A 20,985-nucleotide genomic window follows, 5' to 3' on the forward strand; every position below is an offset into this window, starting at 1 on the left:
TGAGTGGAAACACTTGTGCATCACTTTCAGCCAAATGTGCTTCATGCTGCTACACGTGCACAATTACAACATCCTACAGCACTTACTGTACATGCAGAGAGCAGCAGATTCTGTGTGGCCTCTGTATCAGCAGGTTATCCTGACATCTGCTGATATCAGTCCAAACATCCCCCAATTGGTCATTTTATGAAAAATCAGCATTCTTGTCTTATAGCAGGTTGGGTTGTGCTGATATATGCAATTTAAGATTTAGTTTAGTCTTTGGCATCCTCCCTTTTGCTTTATTGACAGCATGCACTCAACCTATTCTGACTGCAAATTATGATTATTCGTCTTATTCCCAGCACGATCTGAGAATGTTCTAGTGAGTTAATGTGGTCCATAAAGTTAAATATTGACCCTGCAATAGAGACAATGTTTCTTGTTTTACCTAATAATTTTATTTAGAATTAAACTCAGTTCAATGTGTTTCAGACTTTTCGACCCGCTGTGTGTATTGTGTTGCATCATTACTGTTACAATTCAAGGATATCTACTTTAGTTCATACTCCTTGCCCACTTCATTCTAGCATCTCTGTTGGAGAGGATCTTTTAGTGTCTGAGCTGACATGTGTGTGAGTCATACTAAAGTCCACCGGGTCTGTTTCTGATACAGTGAGTGAATTGCTCTTGGGTCGAGATCGTGGTATCAATCACTGCTTCTGATCTCTTTATACTCACATACACCCTTTCTTTTTCTCTCTCCATTGCTTCTGACTTCACCCTGAGAGATGGAAAGAGCCTTTCTACAGGATGTGTTTGACTGATATGCCAGATTTACAGAGAGCAGAGAACACAGTTCCTAACCCCCCCCCCCACACACACACACACACACAGTTCTGCCATCATAACCCGTTAAAGTGTAATGGCCTGAGTAAATGCAGCATTTGCGCACGGCCACAAAGCACTCCCCCCACACGCACTCTTCTTCCTCGCCATGCGTCACACTGCATCTTTCCCAACAGAATCTGCTTTAGTTGAATAATGAAGATTAAACTGTATTTGTGAACCTGCCCAGATGTGATTGTATGCATGCACAATATAACATTGACTCTAGTGTTGTTTTGATTTTGATGTTATTGGAAGCATGTAAAGAACAGTGCATCTTAAAGGTGGTTGACCCCAAAATAAATTATTTTATAATTTACTCGCCCTCATGAATTCTCTGAATTCCTTTCTTCAGCTAAACACAAGCTAATTTATTCATATATATTCGTCAATTAACAGTGATTTTTGGCAAGAACTAAGGAACTGACAGTTTCTAAAAAGATCTGTTACTTTATAAACATACAGTATATTGGTCCCAGAATGCTCACACATCCATCATAAATGTCATTAAAGTAATACAAATAAGCTTATAACTGTTATATGAAGCCAAATGTTAGGTGTATGTGAGAAACTGGTTAATATTTGAGTTTATTTAACATATAAACGCTACAGTAAAAAATAGTGACACATTAATAACTTCAGATCTCATTGATGAAATATAATGTGACAGCTAGACATGAGACACGTAACAATCAACAAGATAAAGTTATTGATGTGTTGCCATATTTGATTTTGATGCTTGGATAGGTATGAGGGTGAATACATTATGAGAGAATGTTTATAGGTGAACTGTTCCTTTAAAGGCAACTATTCTCAGTTTTAAAAGTACGTTTGATGTCTGAATATTATACATTTGATAGATTTATAGACGCACGTGCCTGGCCATAAATTAACTTCCGGTCTGTGTTTGGTCATAATATAACAAGTTATTTTATATTATTATAATATTATGGACATTTTATTGTATATTAATTGTAGGCTATTAAATTAAATTAAAACTACTCAACAGTGAAGTTGGGGCCACATAATGTTTGTATTATGTTGTTGCCGCTGAAATCATCTTTTAGTAGCGGTTATAAGGTTTACTGTTTATAAGGTTCTAATCTGTTCTACGGTAAAAGGTTATAAGCGGTTATAAGGTTCACTTGAGGAGCGATAATCTGTTCTGTTTGGCATGACTAGTCTCCCATAAGGGTTTATGTGAGGTTAACAGTGGGCAGCAAGGTGGGTTGGAATGTCATTCAAAACCTCTAACCTTTGATTGGTTAACCAGCATTTGCATACCTCCTTTAGTTATTTTAGGACATTTTCTATTTTGAGAAATTCTCAGTCATTTCTGTGTGGAAAAATACTCTTTTTACATTACCAGTAGTCTTTTCACTACTTCACCATCACCCAGCTGTAAAGCTATGTTGGTAATACAGAGTAGTTATGTAAATATCACAGTTAATTAAAGACCTAATTAAACCTTGGATTAAAAGACTTTCTAAATGAATTAGCCCATGGCAACTTTCCTTTATTTGAATCTTTTGTCTTTCCATCATACTTAGTCTCTTTCCTCATTCCACTTTTCTTTTTGGATAAAATCTCTCATGTGCTTTCTGTTTTTATCTATGCCTCATTTTTTTCCTATACCCTTCTCAAGTCTCTCTCTCTCTCTCTTTGTCTTTCTGCATAATGACATCTACTCCTCATGGTAGTTCCGCATCTTGGCTTCAGGTTCTCAGTTCTGACCCACTTACAGCCGTTTGTGTCCAGTGTGTCCCCCCCAGGGGTGGATGTGATCTAATTTAAGATCTCTGCTGTTGCCCCTCCGTACCTCCCTTTCCATGTTTCTCAGGCTGCTTAGGTTCTGAGAGATTTTAAGCAAAAATTCTCATCGCTATGGAGCTTGTTTTTTTAATCATGTAGTGGACATTCATTAATGTGAGGGGTTTATAGACGGTTTTATCTTAACAACATAACCAAACGTTACTGCGCATTCGCACTTTGGTGACCACAACTTAACTTCTGGTACACATTCGCAAACAATTGTCAAGAACTTGAGTGAGAACCCATACGCAGACAGCAGTTGCAAAAGACTTTATTTAAATAAAAAGCCCACGAGGGGGCAAACAGAAAATAAACAAGAACCAATGGTAGATAATGAACACTTAAATAAAACACTTCCCACAAGGGAGAAAAACAAGAACTAAACCGAAAATAAACACAACTCACTTCTTTGGGGACAAGGCGGACTATACGGGGAAAGAGTCAAAACAAACCAGCACGGAACTGAAAACAAGAGGGCCCTAAATGGGGAAACTAACAAGGGATAATTACACTGGGCAGGTGAGGGGAATGAAACGCTGATGGGAAGATGACGGGAAACAAGGGGGCGGGGCCAAGACACGCAACAGGAGAGCACATGGCACAAAGCAACAACAACGGCCATGTGCTTCCACACGAAACACAACAAGCACAAAAGACATGGTACTGTCACGACCCTGTCCACAGAGCTTTGAGATCTGTTTGGTTACAAGCATTATTCCAAATATCTTTGTATCACTTAAATTCAATTATTATACAATAAAATAATAATATAAGTTTATATTAACATAAATTGAATAAAGTATAAAAAAGTTATATTATTAGAAATAGCCAAACACAAACCGGAAGTTAACTGGGGGTCAGGGGTGCACGCGTCCAATGAAACGGTCTATAGAAAGTGTATCACTTACTGCTCCCCACCCCAGTGACAGTCACCTGAGTAAAGATTCAACCAATTACATGGTTTGCTTGACCGTCAGACCATTAGCCCCTGAAGGCATGATAATGTAGCCAGCAGACGTTGGACTCTGTTTTTTACCACACCCAACATTACATTGTGTGTAAAAACAAAATGTGCATTCCTTGGGAATCGACCCCATGACCTTCCAGCCTCTTCCAGCTGTGCTGCAGTTTGTTGGAATTAATGAACCTTACAAACACAGTCTGTATCTGTGTAAGAGATCTTTGTCAAAGTTTCTCTAAGAGGTCAGAGCTTGACATTCTGTTAGAGATACTGGAACAGATACTGGGTAACCAGATCAGCAACACACATACAGACACACCAAACACACACGCTTTCCCACTTCTAGATTCTCCATCTCTTTTCCCCTTCGTGCATTTTGCTGTCCCATTCCATCACTATTGTGCTCTTTCTCAAAGTCAGCAGAACTTGCTTCACATGACAGAGTCTGTTGTGTTTTTGTATCAGTGTTTCATTACCAGCTGACTGAAGAATCTCTCCCTCTCTCTTGCCTTCTTTTCTTTTGTTAGAGCCCTTCTCAAGGCTTGGTTAAATTAAAGGTCTTCAGACTCTGTCATGACAGACTCCCAGCAGGATCTGAGATCCTTTCAGGCCTGAGATGTTTCACACTTTAAAGGACCAGTCTCTCTAAAAAACACCTTTACCTGTTTTGACCTGCTGCTTTACACAACTGATAGTTGAAAGATACTATATTTATCGGTCTGTGATGATATTGTCAGTACAGTATAATGTACAGTAGAGAGCAGGAGGATTTACATTTTTTATTTTAAATTGCTAAAATTACCACTACAAACATTACTTGATAAAAAAGACAGAAAATGTTTATTATCCAATGACAAATCTCTCTCTCTAATGTTTTTGCTGATCTCTCTCTCTCTCTCTCTCTCTCTCTGTCAGGGTTTACAAAACTGTCTGTTCTGTCTCTTGGCTGTGACACTGGTTGGTTTGTTTGAGTGCTGTTGTTTGGTGTTGTTTTCCGTGGACACTAGCTGGCACAAAGGCCATGTTAACCTCTATTTTTCACTCACTTAGTATACAGTTGGTGTGTGTTATCAAGAAACACTCAGGTGCTCAAGTTTGTACGTCCCCCACTCTCAAAATTTGTGTTGATTTTGATAACATGTCATTTACCTCTGCAAAAGTCAGTCTATCTATCCATCCATACATCCATCCGTAATGTTTGCATGCCCATCTATTCGTCGATTCGTGTTTAAAGGGACAGTTCCCCCAAAACTAAGAATTCTGTCATCATTTACTCACCCTCGAGTTGTTCCAAATCTGTATGAATTTCTTTGTTCCGATGAACACAGATAAAGATATTTGGAAGAACGCTTGTAACCAAACAGTTCTTGGTCACCATTGACTAGTAGGAAAAATTACAATGATAGTGCTTTCTTACATTTTTCAAAATATCTTCTTTTGTTTTCAACAGAACAAAGAAATGTATACAGATTTGGAACAACTTGAGGGTGAGTAAATGAAGACAGACTTATCATTTGTGGGTGAACTGTTCCTTTAAAGCCTATCAAATTCTCAAAACAAAAACTTTTTGTAAAGCCATCACCAACATTTTTTGGTTTCAGTACTTTGCTAACAGACTGTTAAAAAAGCCGTAAAAACACTTCTGAGCTTCACAGACATATTTAAAAGCATTATTCAACATCAATTTCTCTCCTTTTCGCTTGTGATTTTCTTGCGTGACTTTTTATCACGTGCTGACACCTCCTCTCATTTCCTGTTTGTCTTTCATGTCTTGGTGTGCTCCCGGTAGGACGCAGGCAGAGATGGCCCACACGTGTCGAGGCACCATCAACCTCGCCACAGCGCACATCGACACGGAAGATGCCTGCAATATCGTTCTGAGCAGCGGGGGGCGCACTTACCACCTAAAAGCCAGCACGGAGGTGGAGAGGCAGAGATGGGTCACCACACTGGAGCTGGCCAAAGCTAAAGCCATTCGAATGATGAACGATCAGTCTGGTAAGACCGGGAAAACATTCTGGTTCTAGTCTTTGCTGGGCATTTAGCTGAAGGTTCCTGGCGTCAGTACAGTGGGTCATATCAAAGTCTCTTTAAGCAAGTCCACTCAGCAAACATCTTGGCAGTGTCCCCGGCCAGCTATTTCCTTAGTCAGGGAAGATAGCATATAACATGTATAATACAAATACTCCCCCTCATGTCATTCCAAGCCTGTATGAGTTTCTTAATACTGCAGGACACAAAAGAAGATACTTTGAAGAATGTTGGTAACCAAACAACATTGGATCCCATTGACTTCCATTGTTTAGACACAAAACCATTAAGTCATTTCTCAAAATATCTTCTATTGTGTTTCACAGAAGAGTCAAATGCAGGTTTTGAGACATCAAAGTGAATACACGATGACAGCATTTTTATTTTTCTGAACTTTAAAACAGCGTGTGTTTGTTGTGAGCGATAAACATAGCTTGTCTGCATATAACTGACCATTTCTAACTGTTTATTGTGTAAATTAAGTTATTCAGATGCATAAATGTTTTGAATGGACCGTATCTGTGCCTTTAGACAATGACCACCATGCCGCCCCACCTGCACGCTGTTATCACTCTGGTAAGGTAATTGTGTTTCTTTCAGAGGGTTTGCATTGAGGGTTTTGTGCAGAATAGATTTTTTTTGCAGGGGAATGATTGCATTTGCAATGGACTGTGACAGAGATGTTTTTTTATGGCTGTTTAGTTTCACTTTGCAGTATCTGATGTGGGTCATTGCTTTGCTCCAAATTGGTTAAATCTTTGCTTTTGTCTAAGGATGTCTGGGACATTGATCTGTTGAAGTGGGACCATTGGTCTTTGGTTTGAATCAAAGCATAGACCTGTTTATGCTTCTCATTAATGAATGCTGGATGGGCAAAATGCGATGGTAGCTTTGGGCTTGTGGCATGCATGGAGCCTGATTTTATTGCCTTTTTGTATGCTGTTGGTTTTGGCAGCTCAGGAGTGTTATGTTGCAGTATGTTTGATTTTCAAATTTTGGGATTCAGCCAGTGAAATGCTATGGCCGCCAAAGAGTGCGTTTACATAGACTGCAAAAGTAATGTTTTCCACAAATCGTAATTTAAATGGAAAAGCGCTATTCTTAGCTTTTTTTAAATTCCAGAGAGAACCCATGATGAATTAGCCTGCCTGGTTAGTCTTCGTATCGACATCACGACTGAACAGTAGTTCGATATTCATTTCTATAATTGCAGTCAATGTAAATGTAACCAGTGCAGGTGCCGGTTGCCATGTTTGTAAAAGGCAAATTTACTGTCATGTTTTACATCAGTAATATTATTGCATGTGTTTGATTTACAACAAAATTAGAACAAAAAACTTTGAAAAAGTCTAAATTAGGTTTGGGACGGGCTTTAAATGTACCCGATCATACAAGACTACATTTAGGGCCTAGTTCTTCTGCAGTACTGTGGGTGGTACACACACACACACACACACACACACACACACACATACCTACACACGCACACGCACACACGCGCACGCACACACACACACACACACACACACACAACACCACACACACACACACACACACACACACACACACACACACACACACACACACACACACACACACACACACACACACACACACACAGCTGTTAAACAGATGGCTTCCACTTCCATCTATAGTAAATTATGTATTCAGCATGGAAAATAAAAATCACAGTTTTACATGAAAGACATTTTATGAGAAAATCAGTTTATGAGAAAAATACATTTTATGAGAAAAAATATTTGTTCAATTTGTTAATTTAATAACTTGTTTTAAAATTATGAGGCACATTTATATTCAGAAAAAACAATAGCTGAATGAAGAGTCATTAGGTCTAAATTGTCTGTGTGGAGCTTTTAAAACTTCATCTTATAAAACAAGACAAATATTTGCTTTCATATTCTCCATATGAGTTTATTTATTTTCTATGAATGTATAATACAATGCAGAAAAAAGCCCCTGGTTGCAGTTCACCACATGAGGGCGCAAGAGATCATTTTGGCACGTGATTTGAGTTCTCATGAGAACCAAGTAAACGCTCACATGACAACAGAGCTCTTTTTTATTTCTCCCTCTAATCTCTCTTGTATTTTGGAATCTTGTCTGTATGAAATGTTGGCTGCGCTCCAGCCCCCTCTCTCCTCATTCCATTCCAGACACGGCCCACTCTCTCCTCGCTACCACAAACACACCACAACGTGCTATTTCTGCAGAGCTCTAGCTTTTCTGTGTAAGTGAGTGTTTTTGTGAATGACAGTTTTAAGTCTCTGTGGAGTCGAATAACAGACAAAACACAGTGATGTTAATGCTTTGTGTTGTTTGGAAAATCTTCCTGATCTCAAACAGGAATAATCCCTTCACTGTATTACATTGGATATGTACTATGGATCGACTAAAAAGTATGGACGATTATATATGTATATATAGTATGAATACATTCCGTATATGTCTGTCGTGTGATACTGCAAAACAACAAACAACAGCAAATGATCATATTTCAAGTGTTGATGAACTGTGCTACAAGGAAAAGAATAGATGCAAATGAGACAATAATATTGATTTGATTCAATTCTGTCTGCTTGATACTCAGCCTCAGATGTTTTAAGAAGCACTATTTTGTTTAACTATTTTGTTCACGTTTGGTCTGGACAAGATTTCCTGTGCAAAATTAGGTTCTTTTCCTCAGTGTCAGTTTTGTTTCAGCTATGAGGTCGGAGAGAGCTCTTATGAGGAAGTGAGAGACACAGAAGTGGGTCAGACTCTCATCATTGATATCGGCACCCTGAACTTTAAGAGCTTCGCTCATAACTGCACCTATTTTTATACCAACCATTTTATCACCACCCCCCACCTGTCTGTGAGTCTCATTCTTTCTCTCGCTCTTTCTTTTTCCTCGGTGTCCCACCTCGCTTTCTTTGTTTTCACACAGTCTGAGTCATTCCGACAGCAGGTTGATCCCTGGGCTATTGTGGCTGCTTGTCTGGATTTAGTACCTCAGTACGCCATCATGCTGAGATCTTGTTGAGATACGACGAAACTGATGTGCTAACATAAGGGTCATGGGTTTTAACTAACAAGTGGAATGATTGATAAACTGTATGTTGCTTTCGATAATGCATTAGTCAAATGTGTAAATGTGCACAGAGAATATATCCTCTTTTTTTCTCATGTAAATGCCAAGATGTTATAGTGTAATATCAGTAAAAGCCAGCAGGTGGCAGGCCATTCTTAATTAGTATAGTGTCCACAATTCCAACGACAGTATATTTATCAGATATTTTAGTCAATAGTTCTCGGTAAGGCAAGCATGACTATTATTATTGCTCATACAAAGGGTTAATATGAAGACAAGCAAGCTTTGACATGTAACAAAATTAGCTATAATTGATATGATCAAATTATTCGGCCTCTGTGCAATAGTGTGTTATGTTTCTAGGACTTCCCTTGTTCGTGTGACAGACGATAAAACAGGCAAAAAAATCCAATTTAAGTGACATTTTAGCTTCCTGTCTGGCATTCTCAGATAGTGTAGCTGAATGATCAGTTCTGGCATGTGCGCTCATTACCCAGCATTCCTTCCATCACAAGGCAAGAATGAACTTGAATTATGTTCCGGTCATCACTTCAGTTCCACTGCAGAACGCCTGACATGTTCACTTTCTCATTTAGCCTTTCATCTTACACCCGCTCTCCTTCTTAATAGGTATATAGTCTAGTTTCTCTGTCCGTGGTGCTGAAATATGACCTTTGTAATGTCATGAATGAAAGGTCCCATAAGCAGCTTTTTTATGGAATGCATCCCTATTGCCTGACAGGTATGACTAAAATATGTGAAATATCACGGTTCTGTGCAAAGAAAAATGTGTCCGATTCTTCAATTGTTGTCAGTTAAGAATGTTGTTTGTTACGAAAGAATGTTGCTAGCGTTGCTAGGTCAGTGTAATGCAAAGTTGTTCAGGTTATTTATTTTTTTCCTTCATGTGACATTGAGGTGACGCACTGCTGCTCTCCTGCTCCCACTCTCATTAAATCGGTTTTCAAGCGTCCTTTGTGTATGTATGTTTTTGAAGTTTTAGAAAAAGGGTGTGGCTATTTCAATGGCTGTGTCTGGCAGAAATTCTACAACAGCTATAATAACACAGCACCTTTATTGGTGATGGTTGTCTTTTGACTGGTTTCCCGGGTATTTCATGCTGAATCTCTCTCTTACACCTACCTTTCCTCCTCTCCTAGCAGACACTCTACCCCACCCTTTCTTAATCTCTCTTTTATCATCTCTCTCTCCCTCTGTGTCTCCCAGTAAGCTCATTCGTTATCCCTGATTGTAAACCAGAACAGAGAACTGACAAAAGTGACCTCTTCTTTTATGAGCATGAGCTCATAGGCAAGACTTCTCTCTCTCCCTTTCTTTTCATCTATCCATCTCTCTTGCTCTATCTGTCTGTCTCTCTCTCTCTCTCTCTCTCTCTCTCTCTCTCTCTCTCTCTTTCGCTTGCTCTGGCTGGATTCTTTACTGTTGAGTGAATCTCATCCCAGTGGAGAGGAGGTAGAGGAGGAGGTGGCTCGGTTCTGTGTGTAAGTAATATCATAGCATGTCTGGGTTTAATGTTTAAATATGTATAGGATGTTTTATGTATAGGATGTTTCAAGTGTTGTGATGATTATATTTTTGGTATTAATATTGACTATAGTAGGATCTAAATTCTATAAGTTTCTGCTGTGCATGCTGTTTGCAAACGGTGTGTGTATGTTATTTGTGGGGCGTATGTTAAATGTCTCACCGCCGTGCCATGTCACAGTGTATGTTTTATAATCTCACACACTCCATTCTGACCTGATTTACTACACACTGACAGACGGTGAATATCTCTCTTTCTTATCCTCATACCTCCATCCATCTCTTCTCTTCCTATCTAATGCTCCTTTCTTTTTCATCTCTGTTCATCGGGTATTACGGTGTGATTTGCATGTGGTTTGTGTGTGTGAGACAGAGAGCGAGAGTAAACCATGCATGTGGGTCTTAATCTAAATTTTGCCTGTGCTGTGGTGACCAGCCATGGTTCTTAGAGGTTTAGATTAAAAAAATCAAACAATAGAAGTCAATAGAAAGTCCCCACTATGGCAGAAAAACAAATATGTTGTTGTATGTTTGTTTTAGCCCATAGGGAGATTCACTGTACAGCTGAGAGACTCTGTATGCTTGGATACACACTGTGGTTTCTATAACAGTCGTAATTGAAACTAGCAAGAAAGGGAAAAGAAGAGGATAGATGGAGGGAGGGAGAGAATCTCTATCCACAAGAGCATTCTGAATCCAGCTTTGGTGATGTTTACAGCGTGAGACATGAATCTGCTGTTAATTATCTGCCCAGCTGCCCCGTTATCACTTGCAGAATAATGCCTCAGAATGGGATTGGCATAGCACGCTTGCTCATGCACATTTATGCCTTTCGCTTGCCTCACTTTTTTAAACTTTCCCTTTTCTGTATTTTTCTCTTTTTACTCAAACCCATTTTTCATCCTCACAACATCTTTTTGTGTCATGTGATGTCCCTGGATGCTGCTGGAATCTGTCCCCTTTGCCTTGGACAAGTCTGTGCGTGTCATTGATGTTCTTATCCCATGTCGTTTTTGTGCCGTTTAAGCCTTTATGTCAAGCTTATTGTTGGTCTTTTCATACGTTAATGTATTTAGTCTTAAATGCTTTAAACCCCCAGGTTTCGATTACACAATATCACCACGATTTTGGCAGAAGGTAGTTCTGGTGATTTATAAATAACCAATGAATTAATCGTTTTTTCTTGTGTTGTGTGTCTTGGTGCAATTGCATCTGTGATACTTTACAACATCCCGACAAAAAAAAAAAAAGTGTTTCAGTATTGTTTTTTTCTGATACTCGTCCATTTTTGTCATCATACAAATTCATATAAACATGCAGATCTGTTTTAATTACACTTCCACAGTGTTTCCCTGGTTTATCTCCTATTTCTCCATCGCCGGTCTGCATGATGTATTCTCATTCCAGTACTGTTTCATTCTGCTTCACTCACTTGCTCCGCATTGATTGCTTGTATGGTTTCATTTGGCCTCTGCTCTCGCCACGTGGTTGAGCAGATGGCATAACCGTCCTCTTGATCTCTGAACCTTCACATTTGAACCATTTCAAGTGATACGCTAGAGCCCTCCTACATCCAGAACTGTCTTTAAGCCAGTAGTTCTCAAACTGGGGGCCGTGGCCCCTGTGGGGGCCCCGAGATGGATCCAGGGGGCCACAGATTTTGTGGCATTTTATGAAATATAGAAATTGATCATATATTTTATGCAATCAAACATCAGAAAAATAAGACCACCAGACAAAAGAATTGATGTTTCAGCATTGTATAACCGAATATGTTTTTGTTTAAATAAAAATGTTAAATTTAAGATTATAAGTCTTTATTTGGGGGACCGCAAAGCGATGCACTCTACACAAAGGGGGCCTTACAACGAAAAAGTTTGAGAACCACTGCTTTAAGCTTCACAGAAGCATCTATAAGTGCTCAAAAAAAGTTCTCACTTTTTTCTTACACACATAAACCAGGACGAACGATTTTGCTCTAAGTATAGAAGCCACTTCTCTGTTAAATGCTCCCTGGTGTGAAACGTACAGAGTGAGAGAAAGTGCGAGACTGAGATAAGGGAGTGTCTGAATGTGTTTGTGTGAGTGTGCGAAACAGACAAGCAGGCAGATGGACTGATCTGTAGAATCTTTATCATCACAGTCCGCGGGAACGTATTCAGTGTCTCCCATCTCAGCAGAACGACACTCAATCACGGCCGCTGACCTCACGTACACCAGGAAACGATCTGTTGTGCCCAATAAACAAGCGCAAACAGCAAAATCTCACTTTTTTGAGCCAACACAAACACTGCGCTTGGATCGGGATGTGAATGGCATGAAATGATCACTGAAATTTGTGGAAGAGAGAGATCGAGAGGAGTAAGAGCGAATGGCATATTAATCGTTTTAGAATGAAAGGGATATCATATGAAACCGTCACTTTGAGCAGTATGGATCGCTGCATGTGCGCTGGGATATAGATTGCTAACAGACATAATAGCCATGAAACGTCTCTGTTGATTTGATGGAGAGAAAACACTGCTAATGTGTGTGTGAGAGTGGCATTGGCATGTTGCTTTTTAGCTGAGACAGATATAAATAATCAGTAGTGTCTGATCCGGGCTACAGTAATTGGATTGCTGCCTCATGGATGTTATTGATGAACCATCATCTGCATTTGATTAACTGTCTTTGGACCCGTTTAACATGCACAAGCACATCACTGCATCATCTGCTTGTTTTAAACTCACTGTTTGCTTTAAATTGTATTACTTGTAGGTAGGGATGTAACGATTCACTCAGCTCACGATGCGATGCGATTCACGATTCTGATGTCACGATGCGATTTATTCACGATTTACTCACGATTTATTTTTAAAAAATGAGTTGAAACAAATTAGAAATGAACCACTTCCCTTGCATTATTTCTTAAATGCTTCACGTTTCTTTGCATAATAAAATAATGTTTTATTTCAAATAACAAAAATAAACTGCGATTGTATAACAAATTAATAATAGAAAAAGTCTCTTTAATATAAACAAACTAATACTGTCTGTGCTTTTCTTGGATTTTTTTGCATTTAAGAAATATCAGCATCCACGTTTAGGTTTGCAGTGAAAATAGCGGCCCCTGCTGTTCAAAAAATGTATTGCGATTTAGTTCAAGCCTCAACCGATTTGAATCGTCACTCATTATAACCGATTTTCAACCGGCTCACGGTGAATCGTTACATCCCTACTTGTAGGGGTTTTACAATATACCGGTATTGAAAATAACCGTGGGATTTCAAATCATGATTATTGATATCATGTTAATTCTACACATGAAAAAAGAATTCAGCACCTGTTTTAAGTTTTGCCTTAAGAGCCAGAATGGTTACAATCTCTATCTTTAATCCTCACGCTCGAATTTTAAATGTGATTTGTTGGCCAAAAAAGAAACAAAATTAAAGATGAATTTGACTGATAGCATTATTGGTTCTTCAAAAAATACATTTAACTAGATATTATGATAATATCTTTACTGTAAGTGGAAAAAAAAAACCTGATTTTGTGACATCATATTGTTTTTTCATATTCATCATATTTCAGCAGATAAAAGACGTCCGGGTGTTTTTGCTCCAGTAATGCATGTCTTTTCATTTTGTGCTGTATGTACCAGTCGGGTCAAAGGCACTCTGTCTGTCACAGGATCCAAGAACAGCCAGCTGGATCACAGCCAGGGTCTTTAGGGCAAACGGAGAGTCTGACTGGTTAACATGCAGAATGAGAGGAGAGAAGAATTACGCCAGTGTCATGAACCATTTGGTTCGTCTAGTCAAATCCCAAAGCGATTTAATTTTGTGAAAGACCTTAGGATATCTAATCCTCATTTGAAAACCTCATTTTCATACCTGTATGTTTAGTGTAGCAGACTGTGTCGTAGTAAATCCCCAATGCCTCTCATACGGTCTCACTGATTAATGCTTGGTGAATTTCCTTTGAGAATATTGACTCAATAATTCTCAGTTATTGAAGGTGTCTGTTTGTGTTTGTGTGTGTGTATGAGTCCGTGTTTGTGTGTGTATTGGAACTATATTAATCATTAAATATAACATTTCAATCAATTCCCAGAGGACAAAATCAAGCCCTGTCCTTCATGTTTTTTTTTTGCATTCCAGAAGCTGTTCCACTCATACTGCATGTCAGAATTCAGTAAAAAAAACAGCATCACAATTTCCATTTTATGGTGACTTTAAGTGTCACAAGACCAAAAGTTGATTAGCCATACACGAAGGCTACAACATTTAAGCATAAGTCCTGTTCATAGTTAACAGTGTTCTTGTGAATTCCTGTTTTATCACTAAAGATGAGCTCTATTAAAGGGATACTCCACCAAAAATGATCATCATTTACTCACCCTCAAGTTTCTTTGGTCTTGGAAAAATGTTAGAAACTGACATTTCTGGGACATCATTGACTACCATAGTGGGAAAAATGATCGTATCATATTTTTTGTTCTGTTGAACACAAAATGAGATATGAAGAATTTTGGAAAGCAAAAATGTTCTGTGGCACCTTTGACTGCCATTTAAATTTTTCCCATTATGGTAGTCAATGATGTCCCAGAAATGTCAGTTGCTAACATTTTTCCAAATATCTTTGTGTTCAACAGAACAAAGAAATGTATACAGGTTTGGAACAACTTGAGGGTGAGTAATTCATGGCAGAATGTTTCTTTTTGGGTGGAGTATCCCTTTAAAGGAGTAGTTCACCTTCAAAATGAATATTCTGTCATCATTTACTCACCTGACTTTCTTTCTTCCGCAGAACACAAAAGAAGATATTTTGAAAAATGTTGGTAACAGAACAAGCACAGCCCCCCATTCACTTCTATTGTAACCAATGCAAGTGAATGGGGGCTGTTAGCAACATTCTTCAAAATATCTTCTTTTGTGTTCAGTTCATGGCCTCTAGGTCACATCCACTTCATCTGTTATCAGTGAGATTCTATTTGAGATTTTATGCTTCAGAATGTGTGCTGTCCGCCATCCTTCTGCTGGGTTTTAAATATAGACTTTCCTCTTTTAGCATGTTTCATATCTCACTTTTCTTTCCCTCTGTCTATCTGTGTTTGACTACTGCAGTCAGACTGTTAGAGCTGTTATCTGTGGTTATGATGCGCATGTTTAGCTCATTGATCGATCTGCTATAGCTCACTGAAGTCATCCTGCAATTACATCGGTTATGTGCTGCTTTCACACTTTCTTTCAGAATTGAGCAAATTCCCTTATTTAGATAGAGCTATCTGAATGGAAGGAGTGCAAAACGATTGCTGTCAGATTATGAAATAATTGCGCCGGGCTTGTCGCTGGTGAGCCATCTGCCCTTTATTCTTTTCATCTGTTACACTCATTATTTCTGCCGCCAATTACCTGACTGAATCACAGCCGCTGTTGGTCCTCCGTACAGAGGAATTCAGTGCTGGTAACTGCTGGTCTAAAACTGCAGCATTGGGGAATGGTGAAGAAGTATTTTTACCATAAAACCATTGTTTGGTTGAGGGTTTAAAATGGCTGAAAAAGAGCAAGCAAAAACAATTCTGGATGCAATCTTCAATTAAAAACATATCCATCATATTTCGTCGAATTGTGTGTGAAAGGTTGCCTGTATTGTAAAAACAAACGTTTGTGTTAGCATGTGTGTGGCGTGTGCTTTGGCATCCGTGTACTTGTCAGTTTTGATTAATAGAATTGAGTCTGATGGACACGCACGCACGCACGCACACACACACACATTAGTCAAGGTGACCTTGTGGAGCAGCAGCTGTAACGGAGTAGACACAAGAACACAATGTGTGTGGGTGTATCTGACTTTGTTTTTGGGGACTGCATACCAACTAAACAAGCTTAAAAATGGTACAGAACAACTTTTGAAAATCTTAAAATGCAGAAAGTGGTAGTGGATTCATCTCATTACGCCTATGGACGGTCCCCACAGAGATAATAAACCAGAGTGTGTGTGTGTGATTGTTACAGCACATCAGTGACCTTGTCCTGCTTTAAACGTTCAGTGCACTGCGACACAGAGCTCTGCTGGGGCTGAACGGTGCGAGGGTCTCTCTGCACTCATTATTCAGACAGGATTGTCGAGTGTATGCATATGTGTGTGTTTTAAAGTGTATGAGAGTTTTGAGTTGAGTAATGAACTCCGAATACGTAGGCTACACAGAAATCTGGTTGCTGTTTTAAGCCTGAATTTATTATTTCCGTGTTGTGTTTTACAGAAAAATAATGAAGGATGTGACTTGATTTTATTTGTCAGGAATTAAAGTTCCAGTGTATGAAATTTAGTGGCATCTAGCGGTGAGGTTGCGAATTGCAACCAACGCCTCACTCACCTCTCCCTTTTGAAGCACTACTGTGGCCGACACAGAACTAAGATGTCGTCACATTTTCGCTTCTTTGCCGATGGAGATAGCGTATACGAAATATGCTCTGTAGAGCAGTTTGTCCGTTTAGGGGTACTGTAGAAACAGCATGGTGAATTCCATGCAAGGGGACCCGCAGTGTACGTATGTAGATAGAAATAGCTCATTCTAAGGCAGTGTTTCTCAAACTTTTTCTCCCATTCCCCACTTTGGGTGTAGGGAAGGGTTCGGAGCCCCACCTGTCCCCAGTCGCCCCAACAAAATGGTAAAAAACTTTAGGTTCACTGTCTGTCTTGGTTTTGTCTGCTGGTGCCGAATTTCCAGTTTTCTTTTCATTTGATGTCACAAACTTATCCATTGCTAACTTTTATACCCGCTACCTACTGCCCTCCTCTTGTTTCCCCTTGTTCCGGCTACTATGGTTCCACGTGACATTTTTCTTCACAGTCTGATGTTGTTCTAAGTAAGCCTTACATTTAAATGCGTCATTGTTGGTTATTTTGAGTGTATGGTCAATAAATAAAGGAATTCATAGAGATGGGCACAAAATAACCAAATTTCCTCCTGTTTGTCACGCCCACTTGTCATGTCTCTATTACCCACCAGTGGGGCCCGCCCCACACATTGGGAAACGGTGTTCTAAGGTAATAAAAACATAACACTTCATTATGTAAAATCTTCATACACCTCTGAAGACATAGTTATGTAAATTATATTGCATTTCTGTCAATAGATCCTCTAAAAAATGACGCACTGGATCTTTAAGTGGATTTGACACTATTGTCTAGTATGTGTACTACTATAGACCAAGAAACGTTGTATCAATATGGTCCTCGTGACAATATGGCCCATGTTTCAGAATGAATGGTTTACAGTATGATCAGGAACATGTACTGTATTGAACCTCTGTTCACTCTACAGTTACTTTGGATCATGCGAATCTAACAAATGAAAGTTTTAATGTGTTTAGCTTACCCTGATTCCTCATTTCAAACTCCCAGCTTACAATAAAGGTGGTGGGTGAATGTGTTCCTCACAGTTTGTTCCAGTCAAGACAGCAGTGTACCGCAGACTACTGTATCCCCCACCCCCCCGCTCCACCACCACACTGCATTAAGCTGTGTATGAGGAGAGGAATGCCAATATGCTGCTGTGCTGTCAGAGTGAGTGCGTGCGCTCTGAAGGTTAGGCAGGAGAGCGAGGATGTGAAATCAAGGCCATTAAGGTCTATACTTGTTCTGGCTCAGAGAGGCGTTTGCTCCTTTGCAGCATGACGGTGAGGTCCGGCCGCTTCCCCCCCGCACTCATCCGGCTGATGTAGCAGTCCGGCGTACTTCCTGCGCAGCGGTTGGTTGTGTAAGCGCGTGCGAGGAGCGGAGAGGAGGGAGAAAGGAGCGGCGGGCCCGTAGCATAGTGGAATGAAGAGTGGAGCATGCTGGGAGCCGGGAACCGTGCGCTCCTTCTGCAGTGGCGGCTGCCTGAGCCGCTTCGGCCGCGGTCAGTGCCCTCATCCCAGAGGAAGAGATGACACTTCCTCATCTATATCACACACTCCGGCTCCTCTTGCTCTCGTACGGGCCCCGACTCGCTCCTCTTCGTTCTGCCATCTCCTGAACCTCACCTGTCTCAGAGGTACTGTACACAAATGTCCGTCTGACTCTCACTGTGTGCTGCTTTTGCTTTATGATTTGTCTGCATGTCTCTTTCTCTCGGACTGCTTGACAGGAAGTGTGGGTCAGCACTTCCTGTCAGCCACATTTCCATGTACAGAAGTTGATTGACGGGTCCAAGCATGCTGTAATTCTCAGTACATTCTATCTCTTGTCTCTTCCTTACTCTTTCTTGCTCATTGTCTTTCTCACTTATTCTGTCTCTCTTTTGTTTTCTCTTTCTGTATTTAAATTGTGTTTGTGCACAAAATGTAAACTTTGTTGTTCTTAGTAGTTTTAAGCTATTTGGTGACAAAATCAGGAAAAGTTTTGTTTGGTGTTGAACTAGTGTTGTCTACTGGGTTCTTATTTATTTATTGTAATAAAAAAATCACAACCTATTGTAATATAATAATATTTGATAGGCACTTTCCATTCAGTACCTATCAAATATCTATCTATATGGTATTGAACAAAAGAGACTTGAACAAGAGTTATTTTGTTCAGTATTAGGATATACTGTACTGTATATATGTGGTTTATAGCTTTGCACAATTTACCTTATTAAATAAGGTTGGTGAAACCACCTGTCATTCAAGTGGCCACGCCCTTAATTATGCAGACTTTTAAGGCGTAATATAATTTAAACGGATGAGTTATAAAAAAATTCACCCCCCTCACAGTTGTAATGAAGGGCAAAATTAGCTATATGGACCTGTAAACATGTTTTTTTCTGCTGTAAAGTTGGGCATTTTAACATGGGGCTCAATGAGATTCTGCTCTGTTTTGGAGCCAGTCTCTAGCGGCCAGTCAATGAATTGGAGTTTAAGTCACTTCCGAGTTGGTTTCACAATAGAGACCAGAAAGTTGCCGCTCGGAGTATTAACAGTTATAGCATGATGTTTCAGGATCATCATTTTCAGCCATGTGGTCAATGAAGGTCAGCTGGTTTTCCAGAAGAGGTGTTTGTCACACCTTGTTTTGATCATTTGTGTTTTGCTCTGAAATAAGTTTTCTAGTTTCAGTACTGTCCAAGTAGAGATGTTTCAGTTTTAGTAATTAGACAATTCAGAAGGTCAGTTTCTTGGGGAAGGTTGACATTTTAGTCTTTAGTAATGTAGAAGACATAAAAAGGGTTTGTTGGCCCAATTATGATATAGAAGTTGTTTTAAATAGGCTACTTAATTATTCTCTATTTGTTACTTTACATCACATTATTAAAGTTACTTTGCTCTGTTGTCTGTGTAGGAGAGAAAAGAGGTTATTTAAATTTAAGTAAGTGTCCTTGTGGGACAGTGTGACATTGAAACGCATGTACACACACACGCACACACACACACACGCACACGCACACACACACGTGCACACACGCACATGCACGCACGCGCGCACACACACACACACACGCACACACACACACACACACACAATTTATGCATAATTTGCATTTTGCTACACAGACAACAATAAATGATTAAAATATGCACAGTTATTTAATTTATGATGTCTGTAATTGTCTCAGGAATATAATCAGCACTATTTTAATTGACACAGAGTGAGTAGTATTAAAGGCAGAATAGGTGATCCTGTCCAGAATTTTTTTTTGTCATGCTGGTTTGAAATCTCTTTACATCCTGATAGTAATCAAGAAGTATAGTGGTCAAATAATATTTTTATATTTATATATCGTCTGTGAAAAGGCGTAGGACCAAAAAACATTCGCCCAATCAAAACGTTCTGTCTGAATGCTGTGACTGGTCATGTGTACATTTTCAGCCAACGTATTTTGCATACCACTGCGCACCCGTTCACGCAGACATCATATGTCATCAGCGCGCTCACGTCCGCTGTCAATGTAGGGAGAATAGCAGACAATCAGCAACAACCAAACTTTCCTGCTGAACCGACAACAAGTAAATCTACAAAACAGTTTTTTGAAAAAGCAGTGACGAAAAAAGGTGTGGATCATGAAAGAGGAAAAACTCGAATTAACATCGGTTCAGCTCTTACACGATGGAGAAAGCTCCGGCAGGCAAAGGGTTTGAAAGACGATACCATGATTGCTCTCTTTCCTTGGGACAGGTATGTACATGCTTCGAGAAGAATTTAATGGATTTAATTTGTAATTCGTTACGTGGATTTACGAAATACATTCATGTGTTTGGAGGAGGCGTGGCTTTGGAATCGCATAGAGGGTGGGATTATAATTTCGGTGCTAGCAGGCTAAAGTTAGCACCTTTCCAAATCAACCACTCCACCTCTAAGTAGTAACAACCAGCCAGTAGACCTAATTTATAAACCCATTTAGGGCTCGCAAACATTTTTATAGTTCTTTAACAAAGAATGGCTTCAGTCACAACGAACATATGTTTGGATTTGAAGCCTTGTGAAAGAGGATTGAGATATTCCAGTGTAAAGAGAGTTACAATACTCCAGGTGCGATAAAACAAAAGCATGTGTAGCTCTTTCAAGGTTTTGGAAAGATTAAAAACACTTTACAGCCGTTTTAGATGGAAAAAGCTTGTCTTAACCACTGTATTTATATGTTGATCGAACTTGAGGGAGGAGTATGTTCTGATCAAACATACATTAAACATGTCTGCTGTTTTGCTAAATTGTATGTAATTTATTGTCAAAT

General features: G+C 39.4%; 1 protein-coding gene across 4 annotated transcripts in view; it reads left to right on the plus strand.

Moving 5' to 3' along the window:
- The window catches only part of osbp2b (oxysterol binding protein 2b), a 45,227-nt gene that overhangs the window by 3,218 nt on the left and 21,024 nt on the right, over positions 1–20,985 (plus strand). The window contains exons 2-4 of one of the 4 annotated variants that reach the window (XM_057322531.1): positions 5,091–5,127; positions 5,430–5,638; positions 6,203–6,247. In XM_057322531.1, coding sequence (XP_057178514.1) covers positions 5,443–5,638; positions 6,203–6,247 — 241 coding nt within the window. In that variant the 5' untranslated portion in view covers positions 5,091–5,127; positions 5,430–5,442. Of the gene's footprint in view, positions 1–5,090; positions 5,128–5,429; positions 5,639–6,202; positions 6,248–17,843; positions 18,331–20,985 lie in introns of those variants that run through there. The other 3 variants (XM_057322512.1, XM_057322522.1, XM_057322540.1) reach the window with 3 other exon arrangements.

This window comes from Triplophysa rosa, linkage group LG2 (assembly GCF_024868665.1).
Source record: "Triplophysa rosa linkage group LG2, Trosa_1v2, whole genome shotgun sequence".
Taxonomy (NCBI): Eukaryota; Metazoa; Chordata; class Actinopteri; order Cypriniformes; family Nemacheilidae; genus Triplophysa; species Triplophysa rosa.